The 16,941-nt window shown below is 35.9% G+C and overlaps 2 protein-coding genes across 3 annotated transcripts; both read left to right on the top strand.

The window, feature by feature from the left end:
- The first annotated feature begins 820 nt into the window (after positions 1-820).
- On the top strand, positions 821-8,704 carry LOC130997267 (protein ORANGE, chloroplastic). Of its 2 annotated transcripts, XM_057922532.1 has the most exons (8): positions 821-1,265; positions 1,374-1,488; positions 1,695-1,811; positions 1,919-2,005; positions 3,250-3,326; positions 4,516-4,643; positions 6,924-7,060; positions 8,368-8,704. In XM_057922532.1, exons 1-8 carry the CDS (start codon positions 1,093-1,095, stop codon positions 8,443-8,445), a joined length of 912 nt encoding a protein of 303 aa, XP_057778515.1. In that variant the 5' UTR covers positions 821-1,092; the 3' UTR covers positions 8,446-8,704. The 2 variants fall into 2 exon arrangements, with proteins under 2 accessions (XP_057778515.1, XP_057778514.1); XM_057922531.1 differs by having other exon boundaries at positions 928-1,265; positions 6,924-8,704.
- A 2,629-nt stretch (positions 8,705-11,333) lies between these two features.
- Positions 11,334-14,214, top strand: LOC130997266 (uncharacterized). The gene is made up of 6 exons (XM_057922530.1): positions 11,334-11,722; positions 11,822-11,914; positions 12,011-12,260; positions 12,339-12,435; positions 13,595-13,660; positions 13,748-14,214. The coding sequence occupies exons 1-6, from the start codon at positions 11,590-11,592 to the stop codon at positions 13,940-13,942; spliced, it is 834 nt and encodes a 277-aa protein (XP_057778513.1). The 5' UTR covers positions 11,334-11,589; the 3' UTR covers positions 13,943-14,214.
- Positions 14,215-16,941: the final 2,727 nt, after the last annotated feature.

Below are 16,941 nucleotides of genomic sequence, written 5' to 3'. Positions count from 1 at the left end.
ATCAAATGTTGGATGATACTTTATAAAATATTTATAAATGGTTGTCTGCCAAAATATATTTGTGATTTATATATGCATCCATATGTGTTGGTTTGCCAACTTGAACGATGACCAAAATTTTCGAGTAAGGATTAACGTGTACATTTATGACGATTGTGTGTCACTTGCGACTGGTCTTAGTATCCGTGGAAGGAGGTCTCATTCCCAGCGCGTGATATATAGACAAATATGGAACATATGGACTGAAAATGAGATGCACATCCAACTTTATGAAAAGAAAATAATATTTAGTAAGTATCCTACATTTTTCTCCACTCAACCAATAAACAATATATTTGGTGGGTCTCATTCTCTACTCAACTAATAAAAATATATTTTTTCTTAAAACTCGTGTTTTAATTAGAGGACGGGGAGAGTATTTAAGTTGGTGTACGCGTGGGGTCAACCAAACTTGGTGACATTTAATTGGCAATTACCCCAAATGAATTAAATTTTAAAATTAATGTTTTATATAATTTACTTAGAATACATTTCACTCAGTTTCCTCATATATTAACAAAAGACAAACGTATTTCAATGAACCTACGTACACAACAATAAGGACAAATTATCTTCGACATTTTATTTTATTTTCAAACAATTTTGATAGAAAAATGGTTTCTATCTTCTTGCATATCATGTTTATTTATAATTTATAATTATAATTATAATGGACTTTTCTCTTCCATATGTTAATTGCACCACAAATAAATAAAAGCTGTAGAATAACGGGAACGTTGTTTTCAATGTCACGCACAAACTCATCGACCCTACTTATCCACAAAGCCACATCATATTCAGCATTTTTCAAAGATGTTTTTGTCTCCTCAAGTTAATCATAATTTTTAATTTTAAAATATTGGTCATTATGTGAGTAATACACGTGGCACCTATGTTTTCTGGTGGAATTTTTTTTTGAGTTTAAGCTCACCACTAAAGACAGCTCCTCCAATGCACGTTGACGTTGTCTCCATTTACACTAACTCTCCAAAACCCTTGATCTCATAAAATTACCCCTTTAATTTCTTCATCAAATTGATTTACAAGAAAAAGATGCTATGTTCTGGTCGAATTCTAGCTATTTCTCACTCCACCACGCGGTTTGATTCATCGGGATCGAGGCGGTATCCACACAAACAGCTCCAACCCAGGATCAAATGGCGCTCCAAGGCGTCGGACGCCGGCTCCTCCTCTTTTTCTTCCTCGGATGATAAGACTTCCGTTCCGTAAGGCCTACGGATTTTATTTTGTGTTCTATTTTTTCCGGAATTTCTTCTTTCTCTGGATTTTAGTTTGATTGATTGATTGAGATTTTTATTGCGTTAATATTGTAGGTTTTGTATAATAGAAGGGCCCGAGACTGTTCAGGATTTCGCGAAAATGGAATTACAGGAGATTCAGGATAATATCCGAGGTCGAAGAAATAAAATATTTTTGCTAATGGAGGAGGTCAGTATTCTTCAGTAGGCAGAAGCATTACTATTTTTTTGAAAAATAAAAATTAGTTAATAGTATCTTTTTTTATAGGATTCGACTGATTTCTAACTGTACAGTTATTTTGTTGAATTTGGAACCTTGTATTCGTTATTTCATTTTCAGCTTGAAGCTTTGTCTATGTTCTGATGTATTTATGACACTGTCATAAAATTTGATAGGTTCGTCGGCTTAGAATACAGCAAAGAATAAAAAACACCGAGCTTGGAATTGTAAAAGAAGAGCAAGAAAATGAGCTTCCAAACTTCCCATCTTTCATTCCGTTCTTGCCTCCTCTGGTAAGCGCCTTTCTATTACATTATTTTGCATTGTCTTGTCTTGCATTAACAGCTGAACCTATCTACGGGCAGTGGCATCTCATAAGTGATAAGTATATTCTTTGCAGAACTCCACGAACCTTAAGCAGTACTATGCTTCTTGTTTTTCTCTTATTGCGGGGATCATGCTTTTTGGTGGACTTCTAGCACCCACTGTAAGTTCTAAGGACTCTTGGAATACAACCAAATCACATTCATCTCACCTTATTGTTTTGTTTATTCATTTTTTTTTTTTTTTTTTTTTGGTAGGGTATTGTTAGTTTGCTTTTATCATTAGCAATCATACACTCTTTCTAAACAATCTATATAATGAGTTTCTTTCTAAATAAAATAACTCTAGATATAGAAGGGACAAAGAGTCAATGTAATGTGGTCATGTGTAGATCTGGACAAGGCATTTATAACTTTTAATTATGTGACAACTATTTATGTTGTGAGATCATTATGTAACCAAGTTAACAAGTTGCTTCATTTACAACTTGTAATTATGTGACAGCTATTTATGTTAGTTTTCTTTATGTAACCAAATTTTTATGTCAAGGGTACCCTCACCCCTAACCCCTCCCACAAAAAGACAACTTTATGTTGGGATATATCTCATGATGGGTGGAAATTTTGGACATCGAGCCAAACTCAATACTTTCTGCAGCTCCTGTTTTGTAGTTTTCTGACATCCTTGTGTCAATACTCCTATACATTCACAAACAAGACATTTCAACGTTATATATTGGGTTAGTAATGCATCTCTGCAAGAAGGAAATATAACTTCATAACACAAAAATATTGTCAAACTACTGTGTACACAGAACTACCTTCAACTAACCCATATTATGCAACAAGCTGATAAGCATTCACATTATAAACTAGATGTCTGGGGAGGAAGAACCCAACTAACTAGAACTAGAGTCCAAGCAAAAAAGACTGGTCATAGAGGTCTAAGAAGTCCTATTTTTTCATATATATTTCTTGAAGTGTGAACTCGCATGTAGATTCTTTTCTCTAGGACTTCCAGTCATTTCTTCACTTCAAGTTTGTGCATAAACTTTCTGTAGTGTTTCTGTATTATCTTCAGTTTAGTCTTGCTCCAATCCAGCATGCTATTTCTTTGTGTTTGGAACAAATTTTGTCCTGTAGCGCCTTCAATAGAATTCTTTCACTTGTAAATTTTTCATTATAAATTTTATGTGAATATCTTGATTCCCTTTCCATATGTATGTTTAAGTATATGTTAATGTAATAAAATATGGAAACAAGAAGAAAAATTTCAGGATCATTTATCAGGCAACAAATCTAAAAGATTACCCCTATAGTACGATTCTTGTGCCCCTTGTTTGTATAGTTTTCTATAAAGGCCTGAATGGCTTAAAATCTTTGTAATGCCTTTTGCTGCATATTCCAGCTGGAGCTAAAACTTGGAATCGGAGGGACTTCATACAGTGATTTTATCAGTAGTATGCATCTTCCAATGCAATTGAGGTATGGTTCGTGGATTCTCTATCACCTCAGCATGTTTAGATGGTGCAGTGTGTTCGCCACGCTCTATGTCTTGCTTTCATCTTCTTACTGGCTTCCTTGATTAGTTTTAGCTTTACGATCACATGAGCTGGTCATGGAGCCTAAGTGCATGACAATTTTGAAGAAAGAACATGTGATTAATTTATTACTATACTTTTAAGTCTGTCAATTCGTCCATGCTCATGTTTAAGAATTACGGAGTGTTACACTACATATTGGACACTTTTGAACTTCTGTGTAATTAATCATCCGATCTTAATAGCTGTTCTTTTTTCTTTTTCTCTTCTTCATACCTTGGGGACTTTGGAGCTCTCTATGGTAATCATTTCCTTCGTGGAATTTTTCCCAAGTGGAGCGATTTTACTCATAAGGTTTTAAAGAGGCCATGGGAAGTCTCCTCTAGATTCAATCTCGTCCCCCCCCCCCCCCCCCCGCTTGTTTGAGCTGTTCTCTCTATAGTGTTGGGATCTGAAGAACTTAAGTGAATGATCGCAAAACTCTCAATCAAGTTGATGATCCAACAAATCTTGTTAGATGAGCTAGGTTAGAAAGCTCAAGGAGAAAGAAAAAATAAAACATCAGATGAATTTGTAGACCAGTTCTCTCCAGATCTGCAGTTATCAGCTCATCAAGTGTATCCTAACTTCCAGCTGAACAGGCTGAGCAAAAAGATTCCATCAGGTGTATTCCTTCATACAACTGTGAAGTGACTCACCAAGAGGTCATCAGTGTGTCATAGTATCTTATATATTACTTTTGTTATCTATAATATTTATTTACCGACCAAAAAAAATAAAAATTCATCTGGTCTTAATTGATGAAGTAACTTGTTCTTGAAGTTATGTGTTTCTGGATTTTTTTTTTTATTTAAATCCAAATGTCCAATCTTTGAGAAGATCTTGCTAAATGTCAGAAAGATGCTCTGCATTTCTCATCTGAATTCCTAATGAAGGTGCACAGATTTTTCAAAATGTTTTTTCTTTTTTGGTTTAGCCGCCGCATGAGTAATCTTCTATTGGAAGGACTGTTATTGACTGTTGAGTTTTCTTCTAATTGTTTGCTGTTCCTGTCTTTAGTTGTAAATTTGGAGTATGAAGCTTGCCTTTTGCTCCAATGTTGTTGCTGAGAGCTGTCTCTATGAACTTTGCAGTCAAGTTGACCCCATTGTGGCTTCGTTCTCGGGTGGAGCAGTTGGAGTAATATCTGCTTTAATGGTGGTGGAGATAAACAATGTAAAGCAGCAGGAGCATAAGAGATGCAAGTACTGTCTTGGTACAGGTAGTAAATAGATGCTAGCATCTGTGTTCATTATATATATTATTATATATATATATACACGACGACAACATTTTACTGCCAATTCTTATTTTAGTCCATTATATAGGATAACGTAACATTTAACCCGCTGTGCTGCTTCACTTTACGTTCCTAGGACTTATGCTTCTAGGATTAAGTATTTGAAGGTTTATATGATCAAACAAGCTCAAAATTTGTTCAATTCATCGAAGTATATGGTAGCTTGGACTATAATATTTTATCAATCTTAGAAAAGATATCACCCAATGTAAATATCTCCTTAAAGCTTATTACATCCAATAAAATTGGAAATATACAATGAAGACTGCATGGCACCTGCTTGATACACATAAATTATGATTTATTTTTGGGTTTTATTACAAAATAGTCCGAACTTTGAGCCCATGGTGACTTTTTAGCCCGAATTTACAAATATAGCATTTACTTATCATATAGCCCGAGTCAAAATTCCGGCCAACCAACTGAGCTGATATGTCTTGTTGGAAGCAGATATGGCAACAAAAAAATACATCAGAATTTCACTCTCCACGTCAGCTAGTTGAGTAATAAATTCTGATGTTTTTTCTTTTGTCAAATCATTTTACACGTCAGTCTCAGTTGGCCGGAGTTTTGACTCGGGATGTAAATTGAACAACAAAATTAACTACAGGCTGTATTTGTAATATTTGTAAATTCGGGCTAAAAAGTCATCATGGGGTCGAAGTTCAGGTTATTTTTAAATAAGAAATACCCATTATTTTTTATGACTGTATATCAGATCATTGACTTTGCATCAAATATGTATCGTTCATTTAAAAAGAGAATATGTATCAGTATAAAAAACTTGTGAAGCTTTAAGTTTTGCTTAAGAGTTTCTTCAACCATACACTAAGTTTTTCGTCCATTGACTTCGGTAAGCTTGCTTTTATGATTCAGCATTACTTTGGCTGTCAGCTTCGTTTCTTTTCACAATTACCTTGTCCTATTATAGGCAAACAGCTTAGTTTCTTATTACAAATTCTGACTAGGATAAACCCAATGTTGTGAAAAGCTTAAGGCAGGATTGAGGCGTTTTGCCTCGTTGAGGCGAGGCGGTAAGCCTTGAGGCGGGTTGAGGCGTAAGCCTCACATCGATAAAAAAAAAAAAATCATAATAAAATATCTAAATCATGAGTTTATAAGTTTTAAAATAATCAAAATAAAAGCTGAAAAGAGTTCATAAGTTTATGAGTCTTAAATGTTGGAACTGAACCAAGAGAGGTTGAGAAAGCTGCTGTGAAAATGGGGAGATGGGCGTTGGCTGCTGCTCATTTCTCTGGACTTGTCAAGCAAAGTTATTATTTACTGATACTTGAATATATAATTAAGGTTATATTATAATGGATTTGAGTGGGCCCATTTTGATAGCAAAATTGCGGCTGACAACAAATTGCAATCTAAAAAATGATAGTTTAATAAAGATATCATCACCGCCTCATACTAGCCTCTCTAACCGCCTTATTGCCTCAGAGCCTTGAGGCGACGCCTCAATAAGAAAAGGCGCTCAGTATTGAAAAATCAATAAAAGCGCAATTTTGAAGTGGATTGTGTGACGCCTCGCCTTGAGGCGCGCCTCAAGCGATTTTCACAACATTGCATAAACCTGAGAATGCATGTTGGCAACTTGGAAAGACTTATGTGCGAGGGGAGAGAAATGTGGTTGATTATTAGAGAGCATCAGCGAGCAGCAGTAGTGAGTGCAGAGTATTCTTAGTTTGGGTCTGTTAGTTTAGCTGTGTTGGCCCATGTATGCATGGGCTTTTATTTGTTGTTGGTTTAGGAGTCAGCTTCTGAGTTCGAGTAGGAGTCTAAGTTATCTTTTATAACTTATAAGTACTCCCTCCGTCCTACTTCACTTGGCCTATTACTTTTCGGCACAGTTATTTAGAATGGTAAGATTGTAGTGTATAGGTGCGTGGGCCCATATTTAATGTAGTGTAAAGTAATTACCCAAATTAGAAACAAAGCCAAGTCAAATAGGACAACGCGAAAAGGAATACAGGCCAAGTTAAATGGGATGGAGGGAGTAGGTTTTACTGGATAAGGCCATAAGGGTAAACCAGGTTTCTGAGAGCTGAAAATAGGGGCAGCATTTTTGCTGTAGGGCCTCAGTTTGAGGAGAGTTTTATTAAGTCATTGGTAAGCTTAATTCAGTTCTTTGTTCTTTGTGTGAAATCCCCTCAACTCTATCATGTTGGTGCTTATGAAACTTGTTTGCTTCAGGATATCTTGCATGTGCTCGTTGTTCAAGTACTGGGTCTCTTGTTCTTATAGAACCAGTCTCAAAGTTTAATGGTGGGGATCAGCCACTGTCACCACCTAAGACAGAGAGGTGCTCCAATTGTTCGGGGGCAGGAAAGGTATGTGCTCAGGGCTTCAGCTTTACATTTCTTTTTTCTCATGGCAATGCCTTGGTTTCTGTTATGAGATGGGCTAAATGGACTGCTTCAACAATAAAAGGGTTGACATTCTTGACCATAAATATCTTACTAATTGTTAAGACTTAAGATAAAATGTTCAGTTTTATTGTTATAATCGTAGTACGCCTAGAAGCTACAGCGAAGGTATGTACGTCCCCTTTATTCGTCAAATGCATTAGATTCCCTTAACCCATTGATGTGAATCTCCGCAAATATATGGTTTATTGTCAAGACTCAAATTCATCTGATTGATAATCCTTTATGTAGTATTTTAATATACTTTGAGGTATGTGATATTTTAATATCATTTGGGGGCGTTTATTTTGAAGGATTAGCCTTGATAGATAAAAATAGTAAGGTTAATTCTTTATTTACTTTGATAGATTGAAACTTTAGGATATTCCAAGTCCCTTGATTATTTCTATTATTTAAGCTAGTTTTGCTTGATTCTTATCCCATGAAAAAAGTGGGATTGGAAAAATCCTACTCTTGAGGATAAAATTACTCAATCATGCATATAATCAGTCATGCAAAGTAAACGCCCCCTTCATGTGATATTTTAATATACCCAAAATTGTTCTCTTTGATTAATAAATTTATCATGAGAAAATGAGGGATAACAAAAAAAATTCTCTTTAAATCCCTTTCTTTTCCCGTTAATTTTATCATTTCTCATTCCTCATTTTCACTTCAAAGACAGACAATTTTATCACGCCTAAAATGGAGGGATAATATTATCCTTGCTTCGAGTGAAAAGAAGGAATGACTAATGAGAAATGGTTTGAATTCTCTTTTGTAGAAAAGGAGGGGGAAAGAAGGAATTTAAAGGAAGAAAAATTTGTTATTTTCATTATAAATTTGTCTTTTGATAGTGATAAATAAAATCTAGATAAATAATAGTATGAATGAGGTGGTAGCTAATTTAGTTTGATATAAAAGATACAACTATAAATTTTAATTAAAGCCAGATACAACTATAAATTAAATTCTTATATCCCAAGTCATTACATGTGGTGAGAGTTGGTGCTGGAACTTTTGCTTCTTGGCCAGTCACATTGAAGTGCACAAGGAATCATCCCCAACTGTAGTATTTAATCATAGCATAGCACCGTAAAAATATTTTATCATCAGTGGAAATCTTTTTCTAAATGAAGTTCCATGCATGTCCAAAATTATGTTTCTCTTTCTTCTGTCCTGACATGGTGAACACGTACCAAATGCAGTTTGTCTCATGTCTCTTTTCGCAGGTCATGTGCCCTACGTGTCTATGCACGGGGATGGCTATGGCGAGTGAGCACGATCCAAGGATTGACCCCTTTGACTAATTTCTCGGTGGTACGAGTGCTAATGTGAATCTTTTCATCCACCACATGTTGCTCCTAACCTCTTCTCAGATATATCAACCATTGTGTTATGTGAGGGTCACAACCTGCAGTGACTCGTCGGACTCGTAAGATTATGAAACATGCTCTCGCATTATAGTTGAAAGCCCTAACTCGTGAGCTTCATTAGGAAGTTCCGATACAAATGTATTGACTGTACATGTGTGGTGGTTGAAACTTGAAACACAATTAGCTTGTTGTATCGTACCTGTATACTTATAGTTCCTTTTTTTTTTGGGGGGGGGGGGGGGGGGGGGATACACTACGTTTAGCAATAGCAAATTTAGCTAACTTGTCTGCCACCAAATTCTGATATCTAGGAACCCAGCTATATCCTTCAACATCAAGTCATCAATCTCCCCCAGAATGTTTCCAACATGTGTAAGATCAGCAAATACAAAACTTGACAATCCATCTCAATTATGAAATTGCTGAAGCCATTATCGCCAGCTAAGATCAACCAGAAATTCCTAACCCAAACACTATCTCTTAAAGCATGTTCAGCAGATTCCTTGTCCTCCGTCCCACTATAAGTGGTTTGTATCAATTTTGGGACGTTTCACGATAAGTGGTCTGTTTTAATAAATAGAAAAATTTAACCCTTAAAAAAGTGTAGGTTCTACTACTTTTAATCAATTTATACATTTTTTTTAATTCTCGTGCCGAAATTTTTTGAGTCACTTATGGTGGGATAGAGAGAGTATTTTTTATTTAAATAAAAAATACAATAGCTATGAAAAACAAGTACAATTTTAGTAAACCAATTAAATAAAATTAAATATGTAATAACTTTATTACTTTTGCACTCACATTATTATTTTTTGGTAAACATTGACCCTTAAAAATGTCATAAAATCATTATAGGGTTAAGCAGCAAATGCATCTCTAATGTTTATAGTAAAAAATAAATAGGTTTTTAACATTATATTTTATGTAATTTATGTAACTCAGTCCCTGAATTTATAAATTGGAACAAGTAAATTTCCAATCTAATGTTCGATAAATGGCAGTTTATAAAATTTATTATTTTTTAAATTATTTGCGGCCCCCCATTTCTAGCTAGCCTACACGGGTTATAAAAAAATCAAAAATTTGAATCCTTTTTCCAAAATTCTCTACCATTCATCCACCATCTCAAGATACAAAAGCTTATAAAGTTCCTAAAGATTCTTCCCACTCAATAGCTTCTTAGGCTTAGAACTATAAGCCTATCTTTGATGAAACTAGATGTGAGAAGAATATTGTCTATGTGCCTCACAATGTGTCACACGATGCACGTTTCACCCTCGCACGCCCGTTACCATCAAAGGGCAAGTCGTGGCGAGGATAAACGTGGATGGCGCGTGAGGACTCGCGGGGCATATGCTTGAGCGCATTCTGAAAAAAGGACACCAATTTGGTTCCACCATTCTTAAGAATGAAGAAATGCAATTAAGCCTTGACTGGTCAACTCTTTCAAGATCAACCTTGACAAATCAGCTCAGTGTCAACTTTGGGGAGTCAATTCTCTTGAATATCACCTTTGACAATTCATCTTTGACACCGCAGCTATGTCCACATCTGACACCTCAACTTCAAACCAAAGACTATTGTAATGAGACTTGGGCCCAATTGCCTTAATGAATGAGCCTTTAAAGCTAGGGTTTCTTTGTAAACTATAAATAAGACTTTCACTTGTAAATTAAGGGAGGCGATTAATTCTTATTTCATCAGCAGAAAAACTTGTAAATATAATCTCTCAATAATAGTGAAATTCTCCGGCGACGTCCCGTGGACGTAGATCATTCGATCGAACCACGTAAAAATTCTAGCGTTCTTCATCATTTGCATTTAAGGTGTTGGTACTTGTTTCATCGAAGTGAGTTGGTGGAATATATCTAAGGATTATTTTAAGTGAGTTGAACCCACCATTAATAATTAATTTTTTACTAAAAAGGTATGAGACATTATTAATGAAACGTCCCAGTGTAATATAAAATATATTAATCCATTTAATGTTTTTAGTCATAACTAAATTACAAAATATTTTTGATAGACCTAATTTTTTGGGTAATCAATTTCCAAATAATTATAAGTGTTAATGATGTGAAATATTCATTGGAAATAGTGATAATTAATAGGCCTATTGGTATCCCAGATTATTGTGGATTTAGTTCTGGCGAATAATTAGAGTTGCGATATTTTGTGTTATCTTATGAGATATGTATTTGTATTTGTAGTTGAATTTGCTGTAAAATGAAGAAAGGAATAAAATGTTGTCTCAAATTTTTGTTATTTCAAACTTCTGTTATTTCATGTTATTTCAAATTTATGTCGGACGAATGATACAGATATTATGTTGGTCCCGAGCGAGCACGTACTAGTGTATGGGGGAATACACCAATTAAAACTTTTCGTTGCTTTAATCAGTTTAGCTTATGATAAGATCAGCTGGTATATGATTTAACCTAGAAGATACAGATCAACTGACATAATACAAGTGCGCGGACTAGTAGTCCAATTAAAATTTGTCTAACTTAGAGTGATCAGTTATCAATCCTATTGATTGCTCAAAAGCTTGTTAATTGGACTAATAACTGATGTTGTGAAGAATGTGATGGTTAAACTAGTCTCATGTTATGAAAATATTTTAATTCAAGTTTTCAGCTTAATTAATATTCAATAAAACAAACAAAATATTGCTAGTTGCTACACTATACTCTCATGGTTGGGGTCACTAATCATTAGGATTGTAAATAAATCAAGTCATTCGCAAATTATTTAGAATTTAATTTGAAAAAAAATTGTTCAAATTCATTAGAGAAGTTTAATAAATAAATAAATTAAATTTGTGTTGGGTAGTTTAACTCATGAACAATTTGAAAATTAGCAAGGGTCGAGAGATACAACTACCAAGTGAACCCGATTCACACCGGTTTGCCTCTAGTCGTGAGTGATAGACTCTTGAATTATCAATTTCTTTGTCACCTCTCGGAACTCAAAATCAAGAATCGACGAGAAGAATAACAGTCCCTTCACTTTTTCGTTATGAATTTACACTGAAAAAATCTTTCTACAATTGACTTGGTCTCTCGGAGTTGGCAGTGGATGGACGCCTTGAGAGCATCGTATGGAGATATTTCGTCCGACTCCGATTCGGAATCAGGTCCGACCCGTATCTCGGACCCCTCCCCTCTCCCTCCGCCGCCCCTCTCTCTTCTGCAGCCGCCACATTCAGCTGGTGAACTTTGTTTCTCATTTTATCCCTTTCATTTTTCCACGTTTCTATATTGTCTTACGCTCATGCTCACAAGCTGTTCGATGTTTTTTCCTGTGAAAGGTATATCCGATATTTTCCAAAGAGATCATCCAAATCGAGTCCGTAGCTTCCCTCATGTCGAGGGTAATTACGCTTTGCATGTATATATCCCAGGTTATCCCATTTCAAATTTGTGATTTGATTGTCTATTTTGCTCTTCAGTTCAATCTTAAGATGCAAGTTTTTTATTTGAATTTTTGTGGGCTTTAGTGTATATTCCCGTTTCATCAAGAAAGGAGATAGCGCCCCTTCTGAAAAGGGTTGCAGCCGCTGTAAATGAGTTTCATGTGGTTGATGTAGACATCCCCTTAAGTAGTTTAATTAACGACGAGCAAAAGCTCGATCAAGTTGTACTTGGGAGGGAATTCCATGTGAGTTTGGGAAGGGCTGTTCCGATTCGAGTGCATCAGCGAGACTCGCTAGTAGCTATGCTTCGACAGAAACTACATTCTCATAAGAGGTGAGGAGCATCCTTTGTCTTTTGGAGTTACATTTTGGTTGCGGTTACTTTGTTTTTGATGTTCTTGGGATGGAATAGGTATTGGATTGATTTTGACAAATGGGATGTTTTTGTCAATGATGATTGTACGCTGACCTTTCTCTCGTTGGAAGTTACCGGAGCTGGCTTAGCCGAGGTAAAGTAGAAACTAGAAACTACCACATTGTTCATGTGAAATGTGCAAAGCTCTTCTTGAGGAGGTTATTCATTTCAACTCGTTCTGCTCTTTTTGGCGTTACATATCTTGGGTGGAATAAAAGTTTAAATCCATAAAAAGCTCATGTCTTGGTCTACATATAAGTAAAATGGTGAAAACTATCCTTTCTTTATCTTTGAGAGTGTATGAATTCTATTCAACCTTGTTATAATGTGCCCAATCCTCTTTAGTTGCAATTTTATTATCTGAATATTTCATAAAAAAACAAATTTGTTGTCACTAACAAATATATTGTCTCAACCAATTGGTTTATATTATATTGTAAACCGATTATGGTTGTGCTTCCTTAAGTTTAATGTTGTGAAGTGACTAATAGTATCCGTGTAATTTTAGGCTTATTTCTAAGTCAAAGTTATATATCATTCATAGTTTTCATTGAATATGGATAAGAGATGTGTCATTGGCCGCTGGAGGTTGGAGCCAATAGAGTGGATCTTGATGCCATGATAACATATCCTAAGTCGACATAAATTCTAAATCTAAATACAATTTCTCATTATCTTTTATTGTACAAATGTGGAAGAATTTACTATTGAGTAACTTTTTTTTTTCTTTTTTTTTTTAAATCTTGTCATTTAGTACTAAAATATATTTTTCCAACCAAAATGTTGTCTTATCTGTTAGTCGACTCAAGGGCATTGATCATTTGTGGTTATTTGAATATCAATGGAAGTTGCTTTGTGGTTGGGTTGATGGTATAATCAACATTGTCCTATTCTCTAATTCTAAATTTTAAATTTAAATAGCTTCTTGTTTTCTGGGAACAATTATTTGTATAAGTTTTTGCGTATACAACAATAATAACTTATAGATAGCCATGACATAACTTTTCAACCTTTTAATGCTTATAACCTAAGAAGGATATACCATGAACGATCTGTAAGATCACACGCATCTGCATGTTATATATGGTTGGAAGATTTTCTGCTATTGACATGTAGTTGAATGCTATGGCTGTTACCATGAAGTGCAGTTGAAACTTGTATGCACATCGAGTTGCAAGTCTTATATGGAGCCCTAGACGTGTACAGCGTCTACCTTTATGCTAATGCTGAGATGAAATATTTCTTTTGCTTAGATCCAGAAGCAAATTGAGTTGGTGAATGGAGTGTACAAGCTTCATAATCTTCCAGAGTTTTATCAGGTTGGTCTCACATTGAGTTGCTACTCTTTCGGTTGAAAATGAAGCTGCTCCCAATTCATAAAATAAGTTTATCATTGACCATTACAGAATCCACGTCCGCATATATCTGTAGCTTGGGCAACCGGTGATATAAGCGATTCTTTGAAGAGTGTGATCGGAGCTGAAGTGAAGAGGCGCATTGGAGTTTCATCAAACAAACGCATTTTTAGCTGCAAATTTGGTGGGATTTCATGCAAAATAGGTAACAGAAGCTATGATATATGCAAGGTCTCGGAGGTGTGAGCTTTATGATTGATCAGTGGAGTAACTGCACCACTTCTTCAATATGTGTTCCATGAAATGTTTTGAAGCCTGCACGTTTTGGAGTAATTTGGCGCTCCACACCTGTCTTTGGAGGGAAGTTCCGATGATTAACTTGACACTAGTTGAAAAGGTTGGAATAGAAGTGATGAGTTTTAAATTCTGGGATTGGATAGAATTGATAAAATCATTAAAGGTTGTATAAGATTGATAATTTTCCAAAAGTTGGGATAAAATTATTTAAAGTTTAAATAGACTAGTGTATCACCAGTGTTATGCACACCAACTACCATGGCGCTCCACAAAATATAAATTGAGCACTTTATTATGATTATTATTTAATTTATAAAATAGCGGAATTGCAAGAGAGAGGCGACTGTTTTGGTTTTGTGGGCAGAAGATTGAAAAGGACAAAAGGGATTCAGCCGTGAGGTAGAGAGAGAGACTGATTTAATTTCAGGAGAGAGAATGGAGAGAATAATTAATTGAGATAATTAAGAAAAAATAAGTGTGAAATTAATTTTGTTAATTACGCTCTTGATTATTTTTATTCGGCTAATTTTACTTGATTCTTATTCCATTGAAAGAGTAGATTGAAGAAATTTTACTTTTAAGAATAAAAATACTCAATCCTACATCTTATCACTCGTGCGGAGTAAACGCCCCTAAAAGTGTTACACTAAAATCGTTGATTTGGTGACGATAAAGGGCTACTTCTTCGTGATGGCAAAAATGGATATTGTCAATAGCAGACGAAGATTAGGGCGATGGGTGTAATCGTATATTATTACATTAAAATATGAGTGAAAATTTAAAATGCACTATTCCTTAAGTTATACTCCCTCCGTCCCAGCTTTTAGTATCCAATTTTCCTTTTTTGGCCGTCCCACATTTTAGTATCTATTTCTATTTTTGGTAAAAGTAGGTGGGGCCCTTACCCCACTTTAATTATTTTAACTCTCACATAAAATATGGGACCCTTATTCCACTCACAACACATCAATTACTTTATTAAAACCCGTGCCGTTCTCAACTGGATACCAAAAGCCGGGACGGAGGGAGTATGTGAAAAATGTCCTATTTTATAAATATAAAAATTCTATGCCCTATTCTTTAAATACTTTTTGATTTGATGGATTTGCTTGATTTTCTGTGAAATTCTTACACATTTGACCGATTTGGCAGTCATCGGTCATAAAAGTCAACGATTTGACAGTTATTAGTCAAGAATACATATGATCGGTGGGTGGCTACATATCAGTCAACGATTTGACCGAGTGGACACATGATCTAGCCACCCACCGATCATATGTATTCTTGACAGATAGCTGTCAAATCGTTGACTTTTATGACCGATGACTGTTAAATCGGTTAAATGTGTAAGACTTTCACAAAAAATCAAGTAAACCCATCAGCATCAAATGGTAAAATAGACACTTCACATAATTAGGGCATAAAATACTTAAGTTTATAATTTAGGCCATTTTTACTATACAACTTAAGGACGTGGGAATTTTAAAATATTTTATAATGTTCTTTTCGTACTCCTAAAATATATGTGCGTGTCTTCATCTTGGTCTTAATACCTATTTTCGGGCTTTGGGCTGGAAATGCTTTTACTTAGCCCAACTTCAAAAAACAAACAAAAGCAGCTTTGTGAGAGAGAGTAGAAGTTTAAGAAAAAAGAGACAAAGGCCCTATGAGAGTCTGAATTTGACGACCCAACTTATCCAGGGGCGTCACGTGGACTGGGGACATTTTAACTGAATTAGGTTAATTCGCGGAAATAATTAATCTATTTAATTTTACTAAATTCTTGATTAATTAGTAGAATTAATTAACTGATACTTGAATCAATCGCTCAAAAGAACCCCGACTTGACACGGAGTACGAGGATTCCTGTAAAATCTGGAAAGTTCGTTGAAAAGAAAGTTGAGTGCTCGAGAGCAACTCAATTTATTTAAACAAAAAAAAATTGTTCTTAAATTCTAAGTTTAGAGGAAAGGACTTGCCAAGGATAACCTTGACATTCTCGTATTGCTCCAAACCTACACCATCTCCTGCCCTCCACTGCGCCCCGGTCTTTTAATCTGCAAAAGATTTTAAAAACTTTGGACTAATTACTAATACACTCTGTGAAGTTAATGCTTTTTTTCTTTAAAAGTTGTCTTAAAGAATTTTCTGCTTAGTGAAATGCATGTCTCCCATAAGATACAACAACACTTTATATTTAAAAAAAGGGTTAAGGTGCAGATAGGCCCCTCAAGTGGAGGCCCTTAGAGCGTTTCAGTCCCCTTACTAACTGTGTGTGCAAATTGGCCCCCGAACTCAGAAAAACGGTGCAGATCGGCCCCTCTGACTTAACACCGTTATGGGCCGTTAGTCAAGGGGGCGATCTGCACCGTTTTTTCGGAGTTCAGGGGCTAATCTGCACCTTTTAACTTTTTAATTAATTCATCTCTCTCGCTCAAAATTTGATCGTTGTTGTCGCTGATTCAAGCTCCGGCGAGGCCGGCGGAGGGCGCCACCCCTTTCTTTCTCTCTTGGGCCCTAAACCTCGGAGCTCGCTCGACTGCACACGCTTAGCGTCAAGGACGAGCCCTAATTCTCCCATTCCGTCGGAAATCGCCGCCGCAATATCCGGTGAACCCGCCGCCTGGCTTTTCTCGATGAGGAGTCGCCTAGCTTTTCTCGATAAGGAGTCGCCTCTTTCTCTCAAATCCGGCGAAATCCGGTGATAAAGGCCGACGATGCCCGTCGCCATCTACACTATCGGCTTGCTGTTGAAGAAGGACACCTTCAAATCAGAGACCATGGCCAACATGATCTCGATCTCGATTGGGGTCACGATCACCGCCTACGGCGAGGCGAAGTTCGATTCGTTGGGGGTGATTCTGCAATTGGGGGCGGTGACGTTCGAGGGAGAATTCGAGTTTCCATTTCGATTATGTGATTTTCGGGAGCAATGACGCCGATTTGGA

Source organism: Salvia miltiorrhiza, chromosome 8, assembly GCF_028751815.1.
Source record: "Salvia miltiorrhiza cultivar Shanhuang (shh) chromosome 8, IMPLAD_Smil_shh, whole genome shotgun sequence".
Taxonomy (NCBI): Eukaryota; Viridiplantae; Streptophyta; class Magnoliopsida; order Lamiales; family Lamiaceae; genus Salvia; species Salvia miltiorrhiza.
The sequence above is the reverse complement of the archived record's forward strand: the minus strand, read 5'-3'. Positions and strand labels throughout refer to the sequence as shown.